Here is a 25,328-nt window from a genome sequence, read left to right on the forward strand (position 1 = left end):
AAATATCACCAGGCAACAATCTATAGCCTTCAAGAGACTCACCTCACTAGAAAGGACACTGACAGACTCAAAGTAAGAGGATGGGAAACAAATTTTCAGGCAAATGAGCACAAAAGAAAGGAGGAGTTGCGATCTTAATCTCAGATAAATAACCCTTTAAGCTATCAAAAATTAAAAAAGATACAGAAGGCCACCGCATAATGATAAAAGGCTCAATCCAAGGCTCAATTCAACAAGAAATATCCATCCTAAACATATATGCACCAAACATAGGAGCACCAACTTTCATAAAGCAGCTCCTAGGTAAACTAAAAAAAGACATTGACTCCAATACCATCATAGCTGGGGACTTTAATACCCCACTCACAACCCTAGACAGATCATCAGGACAAAAAATCAGCAACGAGGTTGGAAACCTCAATGTGACTCTTGATCAAATGGACTTAATTGATACCTACAGAACCCTCCATCTAAAGACAACAGAATACACATTTTACTCATCACCGCATGGAACGTACTCTAAGATCGACCACATACTTGGCCATAAAGCAAGCATAAGCAAATTTAAAAGGACTGAAATTTTGCCATGCACCTGCTCAGACCACAGTGGAATAAAAATAATCATTAACACCAACAAGTTCCCCCCAAAACCCACAAAGACATGGACACTAAACAGCATGATGCTAAACAACTCCTGGGACAATGATGAAATCAAAATAGAGATTAAAAGATACCTGGAAACAAATGAAAATAAAGAAACATCTTACCAAAATCTCTGGGATGCCATGAAAGCTGTAGTAAGAGGGGAGTTTATATCCCTACAAACGCACATGAATAAAATGGAAGGATCACAGATTAACAGCCTAAGAAGCCACCTAAAAAAGCTGGAAAAGCAAGACCACCAAAACCCTAATTTCAGCAGAAAAATCCAGATCACCAAAATAAAAGCCCAAATCCAGGACATAGAAGACAAAAAGATAATACAAAAAAATCAATGAAACAAAAAGCTGGTTCTTCAAAAGGATAAACAAGATTGATGGTCCTTTAACTAGACTGAGCAAGAAAAAGAGAGAAAAAACCCAAATAAACACAATCAGAAACACAAAAGATGAAGTCACATCTGATCCTGAAGAAATACAAAAGAACATTAGAGACTACTATGTACACTTGTATGGAAACAAACTTGAAAACCTGAAGGAAATGGACTTTCTGTCATCACACAACCTGCCTAGGTTGAAACAAGAAGAAATTGAGACCCTAAATAGACCAATAACAATCAAGGAAATTGACTACATAATAAGAAAACTACCTACAAAAAAAAAGCCCTGGACCAGATGGCTTTCCAGCAGAATTCTACAAGACATTTAAGGAGGAACTTATACCAATCTTACTGAAGGTATTCCAGGCAATTGAGAAAGATGGAACTCTCCCCAAATCATTTTATGAAGCTAACATCACATTGATACCCGAGCCAGGTAAAGACCCAACAAAGAAAGAGAACTACAGGCCAATATCTTTGAAGAACATAGATGCTAAAATTCTCAACAAGAGCCTAGTGAACCGGATTCAGCAACACATCTCAAAGATCATCCATCATGACCAAGTACGCTTCATCCCCGGGAAGCAAGGCTGGTTCAACATTCGTAAAACCATAAATGTAATTAAATACATCAACAGATGTCAAAACAAAAACCACAAGGTTATATCATTAGATGCAGAAAAAGCTTTTGATAAAATCCAACACCCCTTCTTGATAAAAGCCCTCAAACAGCTAGGCATACGGGGAACATACCTCAAAATAGTAAAAGCCAACTACAAGAAACCCACAGCCAGCACACTCCTAAATGGACAAAAACTGGAACCATTTCCCCTGAAAATTGGAAGAAGACAAGAATGCCCACTCTCACCCCTCCTGTCCAATATAGTATTGGAAGTCCTGGCTAGGGCAATCAGAGAAGAGAAGGCAATCAGGGATATTCAAATAGGAAAAGAGGAAGTCAAGCTATCTCTCTTTGCAGATGACATGATCGTGTACCTTGAAAACCCAAGAGAATCTGTCAAAAACCTCCTTACACTGATAAAGGACTTCGGCAAAGTCTCAGGATATAAAACAAATGTGCAAAAGACAATTGCATTTCTTTTTTTTTTTTTTTTTTTGATTTGGAGTCTCACTCTGTCACCTGAACTGGAGTGCAGTGGCCGGTTCTGGCCACTGCAGCCTCAACCTGCTGGGCTCCGACAGGATCCTTCTGCCTAAGGCTTCCGAATAGCCGGAACTACAGGCATGCGCTACCATGCCTGGCTGATTTTTTGATTTATTGTAGAGATGAGGTCTCACTGCCCAGGCGGGTCTTGAACCCGCGGGCTCAGGCAATCCACTCACCTCAGCCTCCCAAAGGCACAGGATTACAGGCTGAGCCACTGATCCTGGCAACCATCAGATTTCTTTACACCAATAATAAACAAACAGAAACCCAAATAAAAAGCACAATTCCATTCACAATAGCCACACACAAAAAAGAAATACCTTGGCATCTTCCTAACCAGAAATGTGAAAGACCTTTACAATGAAAGCTATAAAACACTGCTCAAAGAAATCAAAGATGACATAAACAAGTGGAAAAATATCCCATGCTCATGCATTGGAAAAATCAACATTGTGAAGATGTCCATCTTACCTAAGGCAATCTACAGATTTAATGCAATACCCATCAAATTACCAGCAACATTCTTCTCAGACCTAGAAAAAACAACACAGGAATTCATATGGAAACACAAACGTCCAAGAATAGCTAGAACAATCCTCAGCAAAAAAAACAAAGCAGGTGGTATCACATTATCAGACTTCAAACTTTACTATAAAGCTACAATAATCAAAACAGCTTGGTATTGTTAAAGGAACAGGCATATAGATCAATGGAATAGAATTGAGATTCCAGAAGCAAAACCTCAATTTCTCAACCAACTCATCTTTGACAAAGCCTCCACCACCTACCACTGGGGAGAGGAGAACAATTCAGTAAATGGTGCTGGGAAAACTGGCTGACCACATGCAGAAGATTGAAACAAGACCCCTATCTATCCCCATACACAAAAATTATCTCTAAATGGATCAGAGACCTAAATGTAAAACCTCAAACTATAAGAACCTTAGAAAATGAAGGACATACCCTCATGGAACTTGGAACTGGCATCCAATTCCTGAACAAAACCCGAAACACACAGGCCATAAGAGATAAGATAGAGAAGTGGGACCTTATTAAACTGACAAGCTTCTGCAAAGCCAAAGAAACCATCAAGAGAGCAGGGAGACAGCCTACAGACTGGGAAAAGTATTTGCCAACTCCAGGTCTGACAAAGGCTTAACATCTCGGATCTACAAGGTACTCAAACGTCCTGAAAAGAAAAAAACAAACAACCCCATTATAAAATGGGCAAAAGATATGAAGAGACACTTCTCAAAGGAAGACATCCGAGGAGCCAACAGACACATGAAAAATATTCAACCTCACTAATCATCAGGGAGATGCAAATCAAAACTACACTGAGATACCACCTAACTCCAGTCAGAATGGTAATTATCAGTAACTCAAAAAATAACAGTTGCTGAAGAGGGTGTGGCAAAAAGGGAACACTTATACACTGTTGGTGGGAGTGCAAACTAGTACAACCTCTGTGGAAAACAGTATGGTGATTCCTAAAAGCTCTAAATTGTGACCTACCATATGACCCTGCAATCCCTCTACTGGGAATATACCATGAAGAACTCAAATCACTCTATAAAAAAGATACCTGCACACGTATGTTTATCGCAGCATTGTTCACAATAGCAAGAGCCTGGAAGTAACCATGCTGTCCATCAAAAGAGGACTGGAGATCGCTGGAGCCCAGCAGGTCGAGGCTGCGGTGGCTGGGAGTGGCCACTGCACTCTAGTCTGGGTGATAGAGTGAGACTCTAACTCAAAAAAAAAAAAAGTGGTACATATACATGTTGGAATACTACGCAGCCATAATAAAGAACAAAATCATGAATTTCGCGGCAACCTGGATGGAACTATAGTCTATAATACTGAGTGATCTCTCACAGAAACAAAGATCTGAGTATCACATGTTCTCACTCATATAGTGGAGCTTGAACATCCAATGTAATCGTATAAGCATATGTCTGACAGTCGTGGGAAACTATGGGGGGCAAGGGGAAGGGAGATGGGATTAATGGTAGTAAATATCTGTCTGGGGATGGGGAGACACCTTATCAATAAGGGTGCCTGAACGAAGCATATTTGTATACCTAACCCTTAATTGTACCCCACAATATCATAATAAAAAATATTGATTAAAAAATGTATATTTTTATCACTTAATTTTTGGTAAGGAAAGATTTTTTCCCCCCTCAGGAGCATATTCTTTGATTTAGTTAACTGTTTGATGCTTCTAAAATTTAGATTAAAAGAAGTTAATAATATTTCAAGTTACTTTTATTTCATATATAATTTTTTTCATGTATCTGGATAATAATGTACTGAAAAGATAAGGAATTTGGTTTGGTACCAGAAATATAAACTAAAATATGCTTGACTTCTGAATATTTTGAATCTGAAATTTATTCCAGAACTATTGCTTACTAGTTTATTATTATAAGATTGAATTAGCAGTTCATGTGATTCATGTGACCTGGTATCATGGAGTGTTCCTTTTACCCTATGACTTTGATAAACTTTCGTGTTGTAAAATAATTTTCATTTAAAAGTTATGAGATGGGTTATAGTGAAAAGGGTCATTTCTGTGTCTCATTCCCCAGGTGCTCAATCTCTTTGGTGGCAATGCTTGGTATGCAGTTTCTTGTATATCTTTCTAGAAATACTCTATTCAGTCAAAACTATGTTAATATACTGGTTTATTTATTTTTTCTTTTTTAAAAGAATGAATGGTATCATATCACACATACTGTTCTGTGTTTTTTTGCTTTTTTCCCTTTAATTTCTTTGGACAGCATTGCATATCAGTAACTAGTAGTATTGCAGTGTAGTCATTATTTAATCAATTCCTCTGTTGATGGGCATTTTGATTATTAATAGTATCTTACTATAGTAACAACAGAACAAACAATTTTGTATATAAGTACATTACTTTTTGCAAGCACATCTCTAGGATAAATTCCTAGAAGTAGGATTTTTAGGTCAGAGGTTTATGCTTAAGGGCTATTTATTTGACTTTTTTGTAAAACTTTACTCATTTTTCTATTGAATTATTACTCTTTTTCTTACTGATTTCTACTAGGTCGTAGTCACATTCATGTAGATTAGCAGATGCTTTCTAGATATTATGGACACAACACTTTGTTTCTGTGGTGTACTGTTTTTTTTTGTAGTTTGCTGTTTGTCTTATCATTTTGCTAGTAATATTTTTAAAATTATGTAGAATTAACTGTTTTTGTTTTATAATTGGTAATTTATCAAGTTTTTTTTGTGTGTGTCTTTTGGCTTTGACTCATAGTAATGAAGTACTTTTCTATGCCAAGATTATCTTTAAAATTTTTATTTTTTGTGTGTTTTTATTGTGTCTATACCTTTTATTTCTCTGTACTTTATTTTGCTATAAATAATGGGGAAATTTTTTCCCATGTAATCAATTATTGCAAAATTATAATTAAAAAATCTGTTTTTCTCCAGTGATACTGGGCCACCTTTCTTAAATTTTCATTTGATCTATTTCACTATGTTATCTTTGTATTTATTCATATATCCAATGCTACATTGTTTTAATTCCCTTAACTCTATACTATGTTTCAATTTCTTCATTACTCTTTTTCAAGCTTTTATTGCCATTGTCCATATTCTTCTTACTCCTTACTTTAAACATTTTTGTGTCCATTTAATCTGAATTTAAGAAATTTTTCATTGTAGCTGAGGATACATGGTGAAAAATTAGAAGAACTCTTATCTGAAAGAGCTGTACAATTTCGGGCCATTCAACGTCGGTTGTTAACAAGGTTCAAAGATAAAACACCTGCCCCTCTCCAACACCTGGACACTTTGTTAGATGGAACTTACAAGCAGGTCAGTATATCAGTGACAGTTTTCTATTACTGGATATAATTTTTCCCTTTCTTTAGGGTCATGTACCAGAATATTAAGGTAAGACCTTTTTTTCCTGTGTATTTTGGAACAATGAACAGCATACAAAACTAAAACTTGAGTCAGATAAACCTAGATTCAAAGTCAAACTCTGCCACCTTCTGACCTTGTGTAAATTATATGAGATCCATTAGTTTCCACACATTACCTCCCAAGGTTGTTGTGAGGATTTTCATTCATTTATATAAAGCAAGTAGCACAATGCCAGGCACACAAGATGTGCTTAGATAGGTAGTCGCTAGTTTAATTAGTATAATTGGACAGTTCTTGGTACATTACATAATTATTACCATACCTCTCTAATTGTCTTTCCAAGCAACTGTCTTACACTTCTAATATTATGTCAGTTGATATTTTGAGATGGTATTTTTAAGTAGCCTAGTTGAAAAAATTTTAGTTCAAAAGAGTTTTTGTCTTCCTCTTCCTGACTCTCGTTCCACTCATGGTTTATCATTTGCTTGACTAGGGTGATCTGGCTCTTGCTCTTAAGTCATTATGTCTTCAAAAAGTATTCAAAATTATCACCTCTGTCTTGAAAAAAATAATTTAAAAAATTTTAATTTTATGAGTAGGGCCTCTACCAGTTCCACTGTAATGAAGTCTTTGAGTGACTATATGAAGATTTTTTAATGACTACATTGTGTCTTTACATACAGTGTTGGTGGTGTGAACATTCTGTTGATTTGTTGAATTAAATTTTTTATTGAGGTAATTGTATATTCTTATGCAGTTGTAAAAAATAATACAGAGAGATCCCATGTAGCCTTTCCCCTCTTTCCTCCAAATGGTAACATTTTGCAAAGCTGTGACATCATATCGCAGGCAGGATATTGATATTGACAAAATCCACACAGGTCTTGTTCTATTTATGTATGTGTGTGTGTGTATAATTTTTGTTGGGTGTATATTAAGTTCCATACAGTTTTATCATTTGTGTAGATTCATGCATACATCCACCACCACATTGCGGATGCTGAACAGCTCCTTCACCACAAGACGCTCCTTCATGCTGCCCTTTATTACCACGTTCTCTTCCTTCTCTCTTCCCCTACTCCATTCTATTGATTATGAAAGGACAGATTGAATTTTGTTTTCAGAATTAGTTTTCTTAGGGGAAGGAAAACTAGCTTACTGTATTTATTTTATTTTATTTTGTGTTGGTGTCTCACTCCGTCGCCCAGACTGGAGTGCAGTGGCCGCTCCCAGCCACCGCAGCCTCGACCTGCTGGGCGCCGGCGATCCTTCCGCCTCAGCCTTCCGAGTAGCCAGAATTACAGGCATGCGCTACCACGCCCGGCTGATTTTTTGATTTATTGTAGAGATGAGGTCTCGCCTGCCCAAGCGGGTCTCGAACCCTAGGGCTCAGGCAATCCACTCACCTCAGCCTCCCAAAGTCGCGGGATTACAGGCTGAGCCACCGAGCCCGGCTTATGTTTATATTGATAATACACTTGCTTCTTGAGATTTTCATGGTTATTTGAAAATTAGTAGTAAGTTTAGGAACAGTCTGTAGTAGCAGCATGATGTTGGAAGGAACATTGGCAGGGGTCCTCAAACTACCGCCGCGGGCCACATGCGGCCGCCGAGGACATTTATCCGGCCCCCCGGGTGTTTTTGCCGCCGCTGCCTGTCCTGCCTAGCAGCCGACTCGTCCGGGCCCGCAGTGCGCATGTGTGGAATGTGCGTCGCCCTCTCCGACTCCCTCCTTCTCTCTGTCTCTCGACTCCTCTCAGTCTCGGGTGTGATCGGACGAGTCACGAGCTTGCCTGTGCGGAGCCTGCTGCTGCCTGAGGACTGAGGTAAGAACAAGTTAGGATTTTTTTTTTTTTGAAGTTAGGAGGTCTATTTTTTTTTTTTTTTTAATTTTGCAGTTAGTAGGGCTTTTTTTTTTGCGGTTAAGGGGGGCCTTTTTTTCCCTGAAGTTAGAGAGCCTTTTTTTTTTTTTTTTTTTTTTAAGTTAGGAGAGCCTTTTTTTTTTTTGAAGTTGGTTAAGTTGCTTGGGGGTTGCATCACAGTGATAACGCAAATAGCGCTCAGTGCTAATGCAAATGGTTTTTTAAACTATAGTCTGCCCCTCCTACGATCTGAGGGACAGTGAACTGGCCTCTGTTTTAAAAGTTTGAGGACCCCTGAACATTGGGCTTAGAATTCAATGACCTCCGTGCTGTCACTTAGCTGTGTGACGTTTGGCAGTTCTCCTATCCTCTTAGAACTTCCATTTATTTCCCCTAAAATGAATTGATAACTATGTTGTTACCTCATCTCTACAATAAATTAAAAAATCAGCCGGGCGTGGTAGCGCATGCCTGTAATTCTGGCTACTCGGAAGGCTGAGGTGGAAGGATCGCCGGAGCCCAGCAGGTTGAGGCTGCGGTGGCCGGGAGCTGCCGCTGCACTCCAGTCTGGGCGACCGAGTGAGACTCCAACTCAAAGAAAAAAAAAAAAGATTATATTCCATAATGTATGTGAAAATGCTTTGTAAATTGTTCTGCAAATACAGACTGCCAATTTCTTTTGTGCTAGAGTAATTATATGACTCCATCTGTAGACACTAATGTCCTGTGTGTTTCAGACCTCTTTTCTCTCTTTAGTATATATGTATATTTTTAATTTCCTTTCTTCTTTTCCTCTTCCTTCCCTTTCGTTGTTTGATCACTTGTCTATCACATTCTTAGGCTTACTGCCATACGTTCTTGCTGTACTTGAGGCTGAAGATACTCTCAACCTTGTGTTTAATGATGCTGCATCTTTTTGTAGACACAATAGTGGATAGACATTTAAAAGGATTTGAAGAGGATACTTGATTTAATGCTTTATAAATTTTCTATGTATCGAGTCTTCCTCTGTCTTTTATATGTTTAAAGCACAGGAGTATATTTTTTGTTTTTTGTTTTGTGTGTACTTAGACTCAGGGTTGGAGTATTCCATGCTCTGTAATATTACATACAAGATGATCAAAACCCTGAGTTTTCACCTGAATGGTTGTTTTAATGTCCCTCTTTTTAGATCAACATAAAAATGAACAAAGTTTTGAAGGAAAAATGTGAATACTATAAGGAGCTTGACTTAGTTTTATCTTACATTAAATTTTATTATGTCTATTCATGTTAATTTATATTGAGGTGTTGATTGTTGAGTAAATTTCTTGAGCATAATAAAGTCTATTTTGATTCTTTTTAGTTGGCATATGAATATAATTTCCCAAAGAAAATAACAACATTATATATAATGCTAAATTCTCCATCTTGGTCCATTGTCATCTACTCAGAAATGTAATTGTTCTTATCTGTTTTTGTCTTCCTAGACTACTTCTTTGTATTTATTTATTTATTTGAGTTGGAGTCTCACTCTCTTACTGAAACTGGAGTACAGTGGCATGCTCATGGCTATCGTAACTTCAACCTGCTGGGCTCAGGTGATCCTTCTGCCTCAGTCTTCCAAGTAGCTGGGACTACAGGTGTGTGCCACTACACCTGGCTAATTTTTTTATTTATTGTGCAGACAAGGTCTTGCCAAGTTGCCCAGACTGGTCTGGAACCTCTGGACTTAGGCAGTCTTCTCACCTCTGCCTCCCAAAGTGCTGGATTACAGGTGTGAGCCACCACACCCAGCTCTTCTTGGCATCTAGAAATGAAATATTGTTTTGTCAGGCTATAAAAAAACTGCATAAAAAGTATCATACTATATGTATTAATTTACTTTTTTCCTTTTTTGTCTAACAGTATGTAATGGAGCTCTTTTCCTATTAATGCATAGATGTACTTCTCTAATTGTAATGGTTACATACTAGTATATAATATGAAGAAACTGTAGTATGGACAATCCACCATTTATTATGAGATGAATTGTAATAATAGTTTTAATGTTGAATCTGACACTGAGAAAAATCCCATTTAGTCAATTCTACTCTCATCAAACAGGCATATCATATACTTCATTATCACATGCCTTATGTTTTGTGTCTTTCTTATCTTTATACTTTGTCTGGGTAGGGAGCATAATTTGCTTGGTGGAGTTGCCAAGACTTTGAAATAATAGCCATACTAGTGCCTGTCCTTATACTCTGTGACAAAACTCCATTGCGTGACTGTTACTAGATTTTTATTTTTATTTATTCATTTTTTTTGTTAGCAGATTTTTAAAGTCTATTTTGATTCTAATGTACCAACTTAAAATTAGATCTAGTGCCTAATTGGAGTCCTTTTTTCTTACATGAAAGGATCTATAATTTTTCAACAAGGTGTTTTCTATGAATCATGTAAACTACACATGCATGAACATACACTAACATACATGCACGGGCTTCCTTACAGGAATATTGTATTACGGCTTGTGCTAGCAGTATATGAAAATGTCTGCTTTTCTAGGTATTATTGCTTATTTTCATCTTTACAATTTTTAACTGAGGCAATAATTTGATGGTTTTATTTCTTTCTTACCAGTGAGGCTGAACATTTTTCACGTGTTACTTAGCCATTTTTATTTATTTTTTTGATTTACATATGCATGCTCTTTGCTCAACATTTTTTTCAAGTTGTTAATCTTTTTCTTATTATTTTGTGTTTATTAAGAGTGGTGATCGCTTATCATGTTTTGATGCATAAAGTATTTTGTACACATTTAGGTATTTAATCTCTCTCATATATAAAAAAAGTTTTACCAATTTGTCATTGCCTATTTTTTTATTTATAATGTATTTTGGACATGTAAAGTTTAAAAAATATTTGCACAGTAAAATCTATCCATCTTTTTTCCTCTAGGTTTCTCTGCCTAGGGATTCCTTCCCTATGCCAAGAATACATGAATATCAATTTATAATTTATTCTAACAGTTTTATGCTATCATTCTTTAAATATACTTTTAAAATCCATCTGGAATTTATTATGCAATTTAGTGGGAAATTAATCTCCCTGACAAAAATGATGAGCTAGCTGTCTCAGCTCCTGCTTATTGCACAATCCATTCTTCTCCAACTGAGCTACAATACTACCTGTATCATTTAACAATTTTACTGTATAGCAAACCATCCCAAACCTTAGTGGTTTTAAACAACAACAATTTCTTATTTATTGTTCACGAGTCTCTGGATCAGTTGGGTGTTCTGCTGATCTGGGCCATGCTTGGCCAACCTTGGCTAGGCTCTATCAATGTGTCTCTGCTTAGGACTGGAGGGCTAGGAGGTACTTACATATTTGGCACATGGCTTGAAGTTAGCTGGGATAATTGGGCCACTTGTCTTTCATGAACCTACAGTTTGGCCTGAGCTTGTTCACATGGTGGCTAGAGATCAGTTATGGTCAGTTGTTGTAGGGTGGAATCTATAGTTGTTTCCTTGTAGGTCCTCATGTTAGCCTTGTCCAGGGCTGGCTTCAAAGGCATGTGACCTGCGTAGTCACACAGAGTACTGTGCTTGATTTCATGCTCTGTAGTAGCCATCTTAAAGTTATTAAGACTTTAAAAATAAAAGGCCCTATATCTTTATTTTGTTCTAGGTACCTCCAGTAATGTAGTTGAGTCTTGGCCCTGTCAGACTAACTTCTGTTAAGTAGAACAAGACAATTGGGAGTTCAAATACAGAGCAGGTTCACTACAGAACAGCTTTATTGCCCCTACCCCCAAATCACCTGTAAGCTTCTCCAAAGTTGAAGAAAAGGGAATACAGTGGACATCAGGGATGGTTCCTCTGGATTGCCCAAGGGCTTTTTTCTGGGACTAGCATCTTGGTTAACTGGCAATAAAGCAGCCGTCCATGAAGGATTATCTCATTTAGGAACATTATTCTGCAGTCATCTCTTGGCCTTTTGTGGGTGGCAGCCTCTTTTTTGATTTCTAACATGTGGGTAACTGGTTTAAAGATGCAGTATTGTTTTGAGTTTCAGTGTATAAAAAGGTCAGCCATCCACTTCCTTCCTGTTTTCAACTGCAGGTCATTTCTTGTGTCTTGTAAAGAAGTCCTCATATTTCCACAAACCCTTAAACCGACATTCTCATCTTGCTTTTGCTAGCATGTCTTGCCTACATAGCATCTACTACCATGTCACACTCTACTAGTGGTGTCTACCAAGCATCCTGAAGTAATTTTATTTATTACTTCATTTAATATTTTATAATCATCTTGTGAGGGGACATTATTGTTTGTGGATGATGAACCTGAGATTCCAAGTAAGGGTAAGAAATTTACTCATTGTTACACAGATATTAAGCAATGTATTCCAAAGTCCATGCTTGAGTATATTATGTGTCATTTTTACTTTAATCATTGGCAATTGGAACATAGATGTCCTAGGTTTTCTTTAGCAAAATTATGGCCAGGTTAAGGAAAAATGAGGCTCATATAAGCTATTTGTACATATTCATGCTGCATATATGTACACAATCATGATCGTCTAGTAATCATTATATACATACCTATCAGAAAGGTAACAAAACTTTTTGGAGTATTCCCCAAAGTCTGATATTATATCTGAAACTTGAATATCAGAGGAAGAAGTGACTGATGATTTGTTAACTTACACTGAAGTTCAGTTTCTTTGCATCAAATCCTGATGCTTGTTGGCAGAAGAGCTTTGGAAAACAAGTTCTCTGTCATATAAATTTTCACATACATTTCTTAGTCAAAGCAAGACTGATTGGTTGAGTAGATTGACATTGGGGAAATTAGACTTACTCTATGGTTTGGCTTATGTTTTGATGCTTTTATATTTGCTGATGTTCCTTCCCTCCCCATTTGAAGACTAGTTCTCTGTTGAAGCAGAGGAAAAATGTTTGCTGATCTAAAAGTTGTGTCAGATGACATATGTGTAATGACTGATGGTCATTAATGTTCTAGAAAGGCAACTGGCTGAGTTTTCTCTTCTACAAAACAGAGGCTGTATTAGGCATAATTTTAAAGAGATTCTGTGGTTTGGAGTTTGCTATTTATTACTTTTTCAGTACTTAAAATTTCTTTCTATTTTGTTTGTTTGTATGGTATTGATATATAAATCATTTTGAGTCACAAAGAAGTCTGAGAGCTTTTTGGGCCATGCCTTTTTAAATGAACACGATGTGGCAGATAATACAAAGGAATATGTGATGAAACCATTCAGAAGCTCATTTTGCTCATTGCCATTGGCAAGTAAAAAACAATGACTGAGAAGGAGCTAGAGGAATGTGGTGTTTTTGCAGAGCTTGTTTTTCATATAACCACTTAAGAGCTAAAATGAAGGTTTTTTCTTGGAACGTGATAGAATAAAAATGAAAAAGGAGAACACAGAAATCTGCAATCTCATTGTGGATGAATAGGGTTGATGAGTTGTAAAAAGAGTGGAATGGCAGTTAAAAAATGGAATGTGTATGTTTTTACCCCATAATTATACTCTTGGATACTTAGCTAAGACAATAGTTTACAAAGAAAAAAATACATTCATCAAGGTAGTCATTTACAATTTTAATTACCTTTGCAAGAAATTATAAACAGCTTTCTAGTTGGAAAACAATTAGGTTTATTATAGTACTACTATTTGATATATCATTTCAGATTATTATTTCACTTCATCATCTAAAAAACTGGAATGGCTGGGCCTATAATCTCAGCACTTTGGGAGTCTGAGGCAAGAGGATTGCCTGAGACAAACTGCCTCAAGACCAATCTGGGCAATTTGGTGAAACCATGTCTCTACAATAAATCAAAAAATTAGCTGGGTGTGGTGGCGCGCACCGGTAGTTCCAGCTACTTGTAGGGTTGAGGCAGAAGGATCGCCTGAGCCCAGCAAGTCAAGACTGAGGCAGCTGTGAGCATGCCAGTACACTCCAGTCTGGGCAACAGAGTAAGACTCCAACTCAAAATAAATAAATAAATAAAAAAAATAAATAAACTGGAATGATATAAAGCATTTCACATAATTGAAAAAAGTAGATTATGAAATTGTGTGTAGTAAGTTACAAATAATGAAATAGATGAATCTATGATTGGTAAATATGAAAGATTTAGAAAGAATAAAAAAATTGAAAATGGTATATGTTCATTTTCGATGACTAAATTCTTAGATAATTTTTAAAAAATTATAATTTGATGAGCATAAAAATTTTTTTTTCTTTTTTAACCATATTTTTTATTTTAAAATTGTGGGGTACAGTTAAGGATTAAGTATACAAATATGCATTGTTCAGGCACCCTTGTTGATAAGGGGTGTCCCCCCCATCCCCAGACAGATATTGACTACCATTAATCCCACCACCCTTGCCCTCCCTGGCCACCCATAGATTCTCACCACTGTCGATTCTTTTCTTATAGCATTACGATAGATGTTCAAGGTCCACTTATGAGTGAGAACATGTGATACTCAGATCTTTGTTGCTGTGAATGATCACTCAGTATTATAGACTCTAGTTCCATCAGGTTGCTGCGAAATTCATGATTTTGTTCTTTTTTATGGCTGTGTAGTATTCCATCATATATATGTACCACATTTTTTTAATCCAGTCCTCTTTTGGTGCACAGTATGGTTGGTTCCAAGTTCTTGCTATTGTGAACAATGCTGCGATAAACATACGTGTGCAGGTATCTTTTTTATAGAGTGATTTGAGTTCTTCAGGGTGTATTCCCAGTAGGGAGATTGCGGGGTCATATAGGAGGTCGATATTTAGAGCTTCTAGGAATCGCTACATTGCTTTCCACAGAGATTGCACTAGTCTACACTCCCACCAACAGTGTATAAGTGTTCCCTTTTTACCACACCCTCTCTAGCATCTGTTCTTTTTTGAGTTATTGATAATGGCCATTCTGACTGGAGTTAGGTGGTATCTCAGTGTAGTTTTAATTTGCATCTCCTGATGATTAGTGAGATTGAACATTTCTTCATGTGTCTGTTGGCTGCTCGTATGTCTTCTTTTGTGAAGTGTCTGTTCATATCTTTTGCCCACTTTGTTAATGAGGTTGTTTGTTTTCTTCTTTTCAGCACATTTGAGATTCTTGTAGATCTAAGATGTTAGGCCTTTGTCAGACATGGAGTTGGCAAACACTTTTTCCCAGTCTGTGGGCTCTCTTCCTGCTCTCTTGATGGTTTGTTTGGCTTTGCAGAAGCTTGTCAGTTTAATGAGGTCCCAAATTGTCTATCTTATCTCGTATGACCTGTGCATTTTGGGTTTTGTCCAGGAATTGGATGCCATTTCCAATTTCCATAAGGGTGTGTCCTGCATTTTCTAAGGTTCTAATGAACCTTAGAGATTTTACATTTAGGTCTCTGATCCGTTTAGAGTTAATTTTTGTTTTTTTGAGTTGGAGTCTCTCTCTGTCGCCCAGGCTGATGTGCAGTGACATGCTTATGGTCACCACAGCCTGGACCTGCTGGGCTCAGGTAATTCTTCCGTCTCAGCCTTCCAAATAGCTGGAACTACAGGTATGTGCCATTATGCCCAGCTGATTTTTGGATTTGTTGTAAAGACGAGGTCTCACCAAGTTGCCCAGGCTAGTCTTGAATCCCTGGTCTCATGTAGTCCTCTCACCTTGGCCTCCTAAAGTGCTGTGGTTACAGGCATGAGCCACCGTGCCCAGTCAATAATGTTTTCATCATAATCTGAGTGAACCTAATATTACTGAACTGTACACTTGAAAACAGTTAAGATGATAAATTGTATGTGCATTTTCCCACATGTAATACCACAAATAATAACTTTTTGAAAAATGTAATGTAGTCACAAACTTCTGGCCTTCCTTAATGTTTTCTGAGGGAGCTATTTTCTCTCTCCTGTATATACTCTATAAACTCATTTATCTGTTCTCTATCTTCTCTCTCCTGTATATACTCTATAAACTCATTTATCTGGTCTCAGAATGTTTAGAGCTTTGGATTATCATTCTTTATATGAGTTAGTTTATTTCTGTTCACTCAAAAGAGAGCAATTAGATAACTGAATGGTGTATTCAAATGAATATATGAGTAAAGATGGGTGTTCTCTTGCTCTGTCTGACCCTCACTAGTTCCTCATCCAAAAAAGAGTAAGTAGTATACAAAGCTTTTTCAAAATTGTGTGAATTTTCCTTCATTCAGATCAGAGTACAACCTAGGATGTAATCTATGAAATGCGTTAGTTACAGGTGCATACCTGATACATTCATTATCTGTGTGTGACTGTAGTGTCTAGTCAACTCTGTCCGACAGAAATTGTTCACGCTACAAATGTGAGCCACATATGTAATTTTTCATTTTCTAGAAGCCGCATTAAAAGAGTTAAATGAAACAAGTAAAAGTAATTTTAACAGTGTATTTTATTTAACACTGTATATTCAAAATATCATTTATCATCAAATAAAAATTATTAATGAGATATTTTATATTTCATAGTAAGGCTTCAAAATCTGGTTTATTTTACTCTCACAGCATACTTCAAGTGCTGAATAGCCATGTGTGGTTAGTAGGTACCATATTGGGTAGTGCAGTTCTAGGCACAGAGAATTGCCAACTCATAATATTATATTGTTTCTTGTAGTCTCTTTTCTTGATATTTGTCTTGCCTTTAGTCCTTTTAAATTCTAGTTCATGAATACCATGACTATCACTGACCCAGTGGTTTTCAATCACTGGATGTGAATAGAGAGTAGTTGGGAAGCACTCTTAGGTGATTGGGGAACCACCAGGAATATTTACTCATGTGAACCATGCGTTCAGTTTTTTTTTTAAGTCATCAAATTCTTTGTCAACAAACTTAAGTCCTAGTCCCTGCTGTTTCCGGCTGTTTGACTTTGGGCATGTTGCTTCATTTCTCTGAGCTTCACTTTCTTCACTTTGATCTTTGGACCAGTTAGAACCTGAGTAGCATCCAGCATGGTCTTTATCTTCTAGTAAGAGTCTCAATAAATATTTATTATACCTGCATAATGGTTATGGCAAGGGACTTGAAATCTTGAATCTTGGGATCTTTTCATCAGTTCAGAATTTCAGAAACCAGTGGGGCCTTTGTGGTTATCCAGTGCCTAATCTGGGGTGTGGTTTTTGACCAGTCAAGTTTGTTAGGTAGACTAATGATAATGATCTAAGTTACAGGGCTTTGTGCAGCTGAATTAGTTTCAGACAAGATATGTAAGCCCAAAGTATTTCTATAACATTGGAGTGATGCTTCCCTGGATTTAGGTTTGTAATGTAATGGCATTAATGGGAGTTGTATATACATCAAGGGGAGAACAGACCTATTAACATATAAAAACATTCTACTTTTATTAACCATCTGGTGTGCTTTATTTCCCTGGGCATGTGTTCTTTTCATAAATTGAATGCATGCTTCTTTATCTGCATGTTCTTCAATCAGTATTTGAGTTTTCTGTTTGCTAGTATTAGCTTGAACAACTGCCTATATTGTAAATTTAATATTAGAATTTTATCTTGGTAAGTTTATCAAAATCAGAAATTCGATCACCTGTTTGAAATGGAGCATTGTAAGCCAGAAATAATCAGGGAGTACCCTCTTCTGCTAAAATTTCATTCTATTTGTTGTTTGATCTTTTAAAAAAATTAGTCCTTTGAAATATACTCAGAATCAAGATGTTTCTAATATTACAATAAAACTATTAATGGGCCCATTATAAGGAAATGAAAATCTTATCTTTTTGTGTCAGTGATGAGAGGAAAATATATAAGTGGCCTCCAATTATCTGTAATTGTATGAAGATTTCTTTCATTTATGTTATCTATCTTCCTGTTTAATCCAATCTAGCACAATTATTCCTTTTGTATTAGTTTTTTGTAAATGGAATTCTGAATGGTTTGAATTGTGAATTGATGTTTATTACAACTCCTATAACTCTCACAAACCTTCCTTCCCTTGCCCTCATTTTTTCTTCTCTTTAAATAAAGGAAAACAGAGCCACTTTCCTAGAGAGATTATTTTGTATTGTTTCTCAACAAAAGAAAAAGGTGTGTTGTCTTTATAAGAATATCTGTGAGTAGCTAAGCAGTTATATTATCCATCCCTGATAGGTGTTTATATATTCATATACAGAGAGCTAATAGTGCTGAGTGTTGTTTGAAAGTATCAAATGTCACCAAGGATAAATTGAGGTGATGTATTTTTTAAAAAGATATTTTTGTGAGGCCAGCTGAATATCCAAAAGCAGTGTAGTAGTAGGAAAAATAGCACAGAGTAATGAAAAGAAATATACTTTGAACGTTGGACCTTAAGTAGATTTAAACACTACCTGAGAATCATTAATAGAATGTTGTGCTACAGTAAGATCAGCAACCATCCAACTTCACCATGCTCCCTGATAAGACAGCTGTATTCTTGTTTTTATCTTTCTTTTTATGGAATTTCCAAATTTCTTATAGCAGAATATTAGATTTCAGAGAAATTTAACCCCTCTCATATTGATCTCCCCACTTTTGTCCCTCCCACCCCATCTAGAACTGGCTTCTGTCCGTCACTTAATATTCTTGTTTGATTGATTCTCCATTTAGAATGGGAATCAGAAGCCATATTCTTGGAGATGTTTTATACATCTTTTATCCCGCCTTTGTGACTCAAGGTAAAGGTATGTAAGAGGATCTGCCCTTGCTAAATTGAGGCCATGATCTTAAGGCAGCCCACAGGTCAAATGTATCAACTACTTGTCTGACACATTAGATAAGGTTCATTTTATGAATGCCATTATCTGTAGTTTTTGTCTGTTTTGTCTTACCCAATTCCAAGACCTTCAGAGTATCACTGCTGTCTATCAGATTGAGACTTCTCAATCTGACATTCAAAGATCTCTGAAGAGTTGTACCCAACTTCTTTAATCTTAGCTTCTATTTCTGCAGAAACTACATGCCAGAGGCAAGGTAACCTGTCCTATTTTTAAAAAAGCTTTATTGATATATATTTTGCACACCAAAATCCACCCATTGTAAATGCACCATTTAAGGATTTTTAATACATTTGTAGAGTTTTACAACTATCACCACCATCCAATTTTGGTTCATTACCATTCCCCAACAATCTCCCTTGTACCCATTTACACTTAATTCTCATTCCCTTCCTGACCTCAAGAAAACTACTAATCTACTTTCTGTCTCCATAAACTAACCTTTTCTTGAGATTTCACATAAATGAAATCATACAATGTAAGTCTTTTGGATCTGGTTTCTTTTTCCTAACATAATGTTTTTGAGGTTCATTTGTCACTGTTTTCTTCAGTGGTTGCCCCATTTTATTTTCTTATAGCAGTGTATGAAGTTTCCAGTTCCCTCAGATCTTCACTATCACTCATTATTGTCTGTTTTTAAAAAAATTATTATTATAGCCATTCTATAGTTATGTAGTGGTAGCTCATTGTGGATTTAATTTGTACTTTCCTAGCATTTTCCAAGTGATGTTGGACATTTTTTCATGTACATATTAGACTGCTCTTTTTGGATCAAACTTACTACGTGCATTTCTACCTCCATGCCTTTATTTATGTTATTTTTACTACATGAACTTCTGTTTTCTTTCTGCCATCTTCCTTTTTGGAAACTTCCTATAAGTCCCTCTTCTCTTTGAAACCTTTTGTATTTCACCCTTTATCCCTATCTGTGATCTTTTCTTCCTTTAGACCTTAGGAGCACTATGATTAAAGCTCTGTTGTGAAATGTACTCACATTATTTGGCCTTACGTTGCAGTTTCTTGGTACTTGCCTCTTTTCTCTTGGTGAGCTATAAGCTTGGACTGCTGGGACTGCTTCTTTGCTTGCCTTTTAGTGCACAGAACAGTGACATAACTGGAAGAAGTACTCGATGACTATTTGCCAAATAGACTTGCAGAAAAAGATGTATGTTAAAGAAATGATGGATCATTCTCCAATTTATTTTTATGTTCCTTGCTGTCTTTAGGGCATGAAATCCGGTACTGATCATCTCAAGTGTTTTCTTTCCTATACCCATGAGTTCCTTCCTTTAGGAAGCTTGGCATCATCAGAACACTGCCTCTTTTCCTGCTGCCACTTGAAATTCATGCCTTCAGACTAATTTGCCTAAAGTCCTAACTTCACTTCGATTTCTCTCAGTCAATCAGCAATCACCTCTTAATCCCCTTTCTCTCACACCTAGGAGACAACCTTATATTCTATTTTGTCAGAAAGATTGAGACCCTCAGGTATGTCTTCTTCATTGTCTCACCAACCTTTCTAGAAATGTGTCTACATCCATCCCAAGCTCTCGTGCTGCCTTCCTTATCTCAAAGAGTGAGGTTCCTTATTCCTCTGTAGGATTAGCCATTCCTCTGATCCCTTTGACCTTCTACTAGCTTCTGGAATACTGATTTATTAATCAGTTGCTCTGGCTCTTATATTTTTTGATCTCTTCCTCTCTCTTTTCCTTCTTTACAGCCTAAAAACATGGAAAACTTGATGAGGTTTATTTCAGCATAGACCTGCCTCCTGCAACTTTTCTCTGTTTCTCTTCTTGATGTAACCTATTCTTTATTTTTCTCCTTTTCATACATTTGTCTCATAAGAACTACCTACTGTACTTTCATTTTCTCTGCTTTCCCCCTCTCATTTCATTTATCCATCTACGTTTTTTAAAAATGTAAAGGAACTTCATAACATGATATCTCTACTGTATTAACAAGTTTTAAGTATACAGTACAGTATTGTTGACTACATGTTCATTGCTGTATAACAGATCTCTAGAACTTTTTCACCTTACATGACCGAAACTCTATAACCATTGCACAGCAACTCTCCATTACCACTATTTCCAGGACCTAAGCAACCACCATGCTACTTTCTGCCTTTATGAATTTGACTACCTTGGATAACTTATGTAAGTGGAATTACTGGTATTTGTCCCTCTGTGGTTGACTTCTTTTACTTAGCCTAATGTCCTCAAAGTTCTTCCATGTGTTAGCATATGACAGAATTTCCTTCTTTTTTTAAAGCTGAAATAATTAACTCCTTGTTTGTATAAGGACATTACATTCATCTGTCAATGTACATTTAGATTGTTTCCACCTCTTGGCTGTTGTGGATAATGCTGCAATGACCATGGGAGAGCAAATAACTCCTTAACTTCCCATTTTCAATTTTACTGAAGAAATAACCAAAAGAATTACTGGATCATATGCTAGAGTTATATTCAATTTTTTGAGAATTCTCCATACTGCTTTCCATAGTGACTATACTATTTTATGTTTCCATCAACAATGCACAAGGATCTAATTTCTCCACCTCCTTGCCAACACTTGTTATTGTCTGTTATTATTATTATTATTATTATTAGGATAATGGCCTTCCTGACAAGTGTGAGATGATCTCTCATTGTGGTTTTGATTTGCATTTCCCTTAGATTAGTGATATTGAGTATCTTGCTATTTGTATCTCTTCTTTGGAGAAATGTTAATTCAAGTCCTTTGCCCATTTTTAAATTGTGGTGTTGTTGTTTTTTAAATTGAGTTGTAGGAATCCCTTGTATACTTTGGATATTCACCTTTTAGCAGATACATATTTTGCACAAATTTTCTCCTGTGTTACCTTTTCACTCTATTGGTTATTTTGCTGAACAGATGCTTTTTAGTTTGATGTAGTTCCACTTTTCTATTTTTGCTTTTGTTGCCTGCACTTTTAGTGTCATATCCAGGAAATTATTGCCAAGACCAACATTATGATGCTTTTTCCCTACTTGTTCTTTCTGGGACTTTTATAGTTTCAGGTCTTCAATTCATTTTGAGTTGATTTTGTGTATATTGTAAGATAAAGATCCATTTTTTCTTTGGTATGTAGATATCCAGTTTTCCCAATATCATATGTTGAAGACACTATCATTTCCCCATTTTGAATCATTTGACTATGTATATGGGTTTTTCTATTCTATTCCATTGGTCTATATGTTTATCTTTATGGTAGTATCATTCATGCTGTATTGATTACTGTAGCTTTGTAACATATTTTAAAATCAGAAACTGTGAGGCCTCCAGTTTTATTCTTCTTTCTTAAGATTGTTTTGGTTCTTTAGGACACTTTGTGATTCCATATGATTTCTTAGGATTTCTTTCCTATTTATAAAAATGCCATAGATATTTTGATAGGGATTGCATTGAATCTGTAGTGTGCTTTGGGTAATATAGAAATTTAAATAATATTAAATCTTCTAATCCATAAACATGGGTGATCTTTCCATTATTTGTGTTTTCTTTAATTATCTACTACTGTTTTAATTATCTACTTCTGTTAATGTGACCTCTGTGCCCCTTAACAGTATCTATTACTGTTAATGGGCCTTCTCTGCCCCTTAACCAAGATCACTCCTGATCTTCTTATTGCCAAATCCAGTGAATTTTGTTTTTGTTATAATATTACATGGCCTTTCAGCCATGGTTGACACTATTATCTACTCCCACTTTTTTGGCTGCCTTAAGATACAGCCACTCCTATGACCATTTCTTCTTTGTTCTCCTCCCTTTAAATGTTGATGTTCTGCCTTAATCTGCTTCTCTTCTTACTTGATATGCTCTCATTGTCTAGATGATTTCTGTATGACTTATGTCGCTATGGGACATTTTGATGTTTCTTTTGGTACTAACTCTATGTTAGGTACTTTGAGGAGCGGGATTATAAAAATTCAGAGGTAGTCTCTACCTACCTTAGTGAATATACTTCAGTGAATTAGTACATTTTAACTAGAATATCCGATTCCATCGCATGAAAAAATCATGTTTATGACCTTTTAATTGATTTCACATACCGTTGATGTGGGATTATGACTCATTGTTTGAAGAGTACTTGGGGATAGCACAGAAGATGGATCTGAGGACTAAACTTGTTTGTGCTCCAACATTTAAGTCCCTTAAGTATTGTTTGTACCTCCAGTGGATGGTCTAGACAGATATGCAATTTAAACTTATTTTGTCTACTTTAAAAAAATATAAAATTTGACTTCTTGTTTTCTGATGGATTTGGGGGCATTATTTTCTGCTTTTTTCTTTTTCTGATTTGCAATGACCCTGCTGATTCCTAATTTACTGGTTTTGATGGGTTTAGCAAAAGGGCTATCAAGTTTGGTTGTTTGATATATAAATGAAGAATAGTGGGTACTGAGCAGAAGCCTAAAGTTCTTGTCAGTGCTTTATGGGAATTGGTTTTAGGATACAGACTTTATATATTAATCTATTTTGGAAGTTTAGGCATGTTATCTCCTTATTCTCTCTACTATTTTCCCACGATTTTTATTGTTTTGAATGGATGACATTGTCAGAGAATTGAGATCCTGATAGCTGATATTTTACTGACTGTACACATTTTCATACACATCTACATGCATACATACATTCTTTTAGTTTGCTACAAGGTCTTTACCCTTACAAAATAAACTGAAAACAATTTCCAAAGTTAGACACTTATTGTGAGATAAACCACTACTGCTATGACAATATTCTTGCTGGTTCTGAATAAATAATATTGCTTGCTCTAAATGTTCTAGTCAGAAAAATTACATCGTGTGTTAAATAACATAGCATTAATATCAATTTTAACATTTGGCTGGGCACTGTGGCTCATTCCTATAATCCCAGCACTTTGGGAGGCTGAGGCGAGAGGATTACCTGAGTCCATGGTTTCAAGGCCAGCCTACGCAGCATGGCAAGATCTTATCTCTACAATAAATCAAGAAAAATTAGCCAGGCATGGTGGCACGTGCCTGTGGTTCCAGCTACTTGGAAGGCTGAGGATCACCTGAGCCCAGCTGGTCGAGGCTGTTGTGGCCGTGAGTATGCCACTGTACTCCAGCCTGGGCGACAGAGATTCTGACTCAAAAAAAAAAAATTTTTATTTTTGACATTTAATATAGGTGACACAAGGTGAAACAGGCTTGACTACCTAGAACCATAGATGTCATGCTAACCAAGTGTTCCACTCTTGAGGATTTATTCTTCCATTTGTGAAGAACTTCTACTGATGGGTAGTAAACTGAATCTTTTCTGCATGATGTTACTCTTGCTCAGAAAGTTTCCCTTGAAATTAAACGATTAATATAGATGAATAATCTGGCAAAGGATATCAGAATTGCTTTTAAGCTTCAGGTAAACTGAGGATAATATTGGAGAATGAGGTTTTTTTCCCCTTTGTTTGTAGTTTTTAGGTAGATTGAAGTGATTTAGAGAGTGCTTTTGACATTAATACCATTTAGGTAGTTTTAAAAAATCACATATTTTTAAAAAGTCTTGTGCTGGCATGTTTTTGATTTAAGAAAGAAGATAAAATTATATAGAAGTTAAATTTGGGGTGTGTACATGCAGAAGTGGACCACAGAAGAATGTAAAATTTTCTTTTTTTTTTGGCTTTATATACCTCCAGTATAATGTAGGCCCTATATATGCATGCGGGAATAATTATATACAGAAATGCAGTCTACTTTTAGCCAGAAAGGATGCCTGGAACATGTGGATAAGTTTGAGTATTTGTCTAATGTTAATTGGAATATTGGTTTTCAGCTGAAGATGCCAAATCTTCAGAAAAGTAATTGGATTTAGCTTCCTATTTAGCAAACTACTTAAAATCCCTGAAGTTTCCTACATCCGAAACTAATTTTTCTTGATTGTATCAAGTTTAGTCATGAGTAGAACAAGGGTTGACATAGTTTTTTAATATTTAAAATATTTCTTGACAAGGTTTCAACACTGTTGCTTGTCCATAAACTTTATTGTTAGGCACACGATATATAAATGAAATATTTGCATTTTGAAGAGCTAGCTGGTTTAATAACTTTGCAAAACTGTCTTGAAATAAACCACATTTATTTCTTTTTTTCTATACACTTAAATTTAAATTTAGATTTTGATCAGATTTCAAGAAACAGCACAAAAATAGTGGATTTTTGATTTGCTTTTCATATAAACTTACATGTCTACTTAATTTAACTCCTTTAGGTTTATCTCAGGGAATATATTTTGTGGTGGTTTTTGAGTTTTGAAAGTGTTATTTAATCTACGAATGTTCAATGTGATGTGACAAAATATTTGGGGATGTTAAAAAAAAAAACCTCTTAGAATACAGTATTTGGTCATAAAAATTCAGGGATTAGCCAGGCTAGGTGGCTCAGCCTGTAATCTGTCGCATGGGGAGGTTGAGGTGGGTGAATTGCCTGAGCCCACAGGTTCGAGAATCGCCTGGGCAACTTGGTGAGTCCTCATCTCTACAATAAAACAAAAAATTAGCCAGGTGTGGTAGCACGCACCTGTAGTTCCAGCTACTTGGAAGGCTGAGG

At 36.2% G+C, this 25,328-nt stretch overlaps 1 protein-coding gene across 15 annotated transcripts in view; it reads left to right on the plus strand.

Annotated features, from left to right (window-relative positions):
* BBS9 (Bardet-Biedl syndrome 9) overlaps window positions 1-25,328 on the plus strand; it is a 468,999-nt gene that overhangs the window by 264,022 nt on the left and 179,649 nt on the right. For all 15 annotated transcript variants that reach the window (XR_002481520.1, XM_021709169.1, XM_021709171.1 and 12 more), the window contains one exon: window positions 5,907-6,059. Coding sequence is in view for 14 of the 15 variants with exons in the window: in XM_021709169.1 (XP_021564844.1) it covers window positions 5,907-6,059 (153 nt within the window). In the remaining variant the exon portion in view is untranslated. The remainder of the gene's footprint in view (window positions 1-5,906; window positions 6,060-25,328) is intronic.

This window comes from Carlito syrichta, unplaced genomic scaffold (assembly GCF_000164805.1).
Source record: "Carlito syrichta isolate Samal-C Ts95f unplaced genomic scaffold, Tarsius_syrichta-2.0.1 Scaffold169078, whole genome shotgun sequence".
Lineage (NCBI taxonomy): Eukaryota > Metazoa > Chordata > Mammalia > Primates > Tarsiidae > Carlito > Carlito syrichta.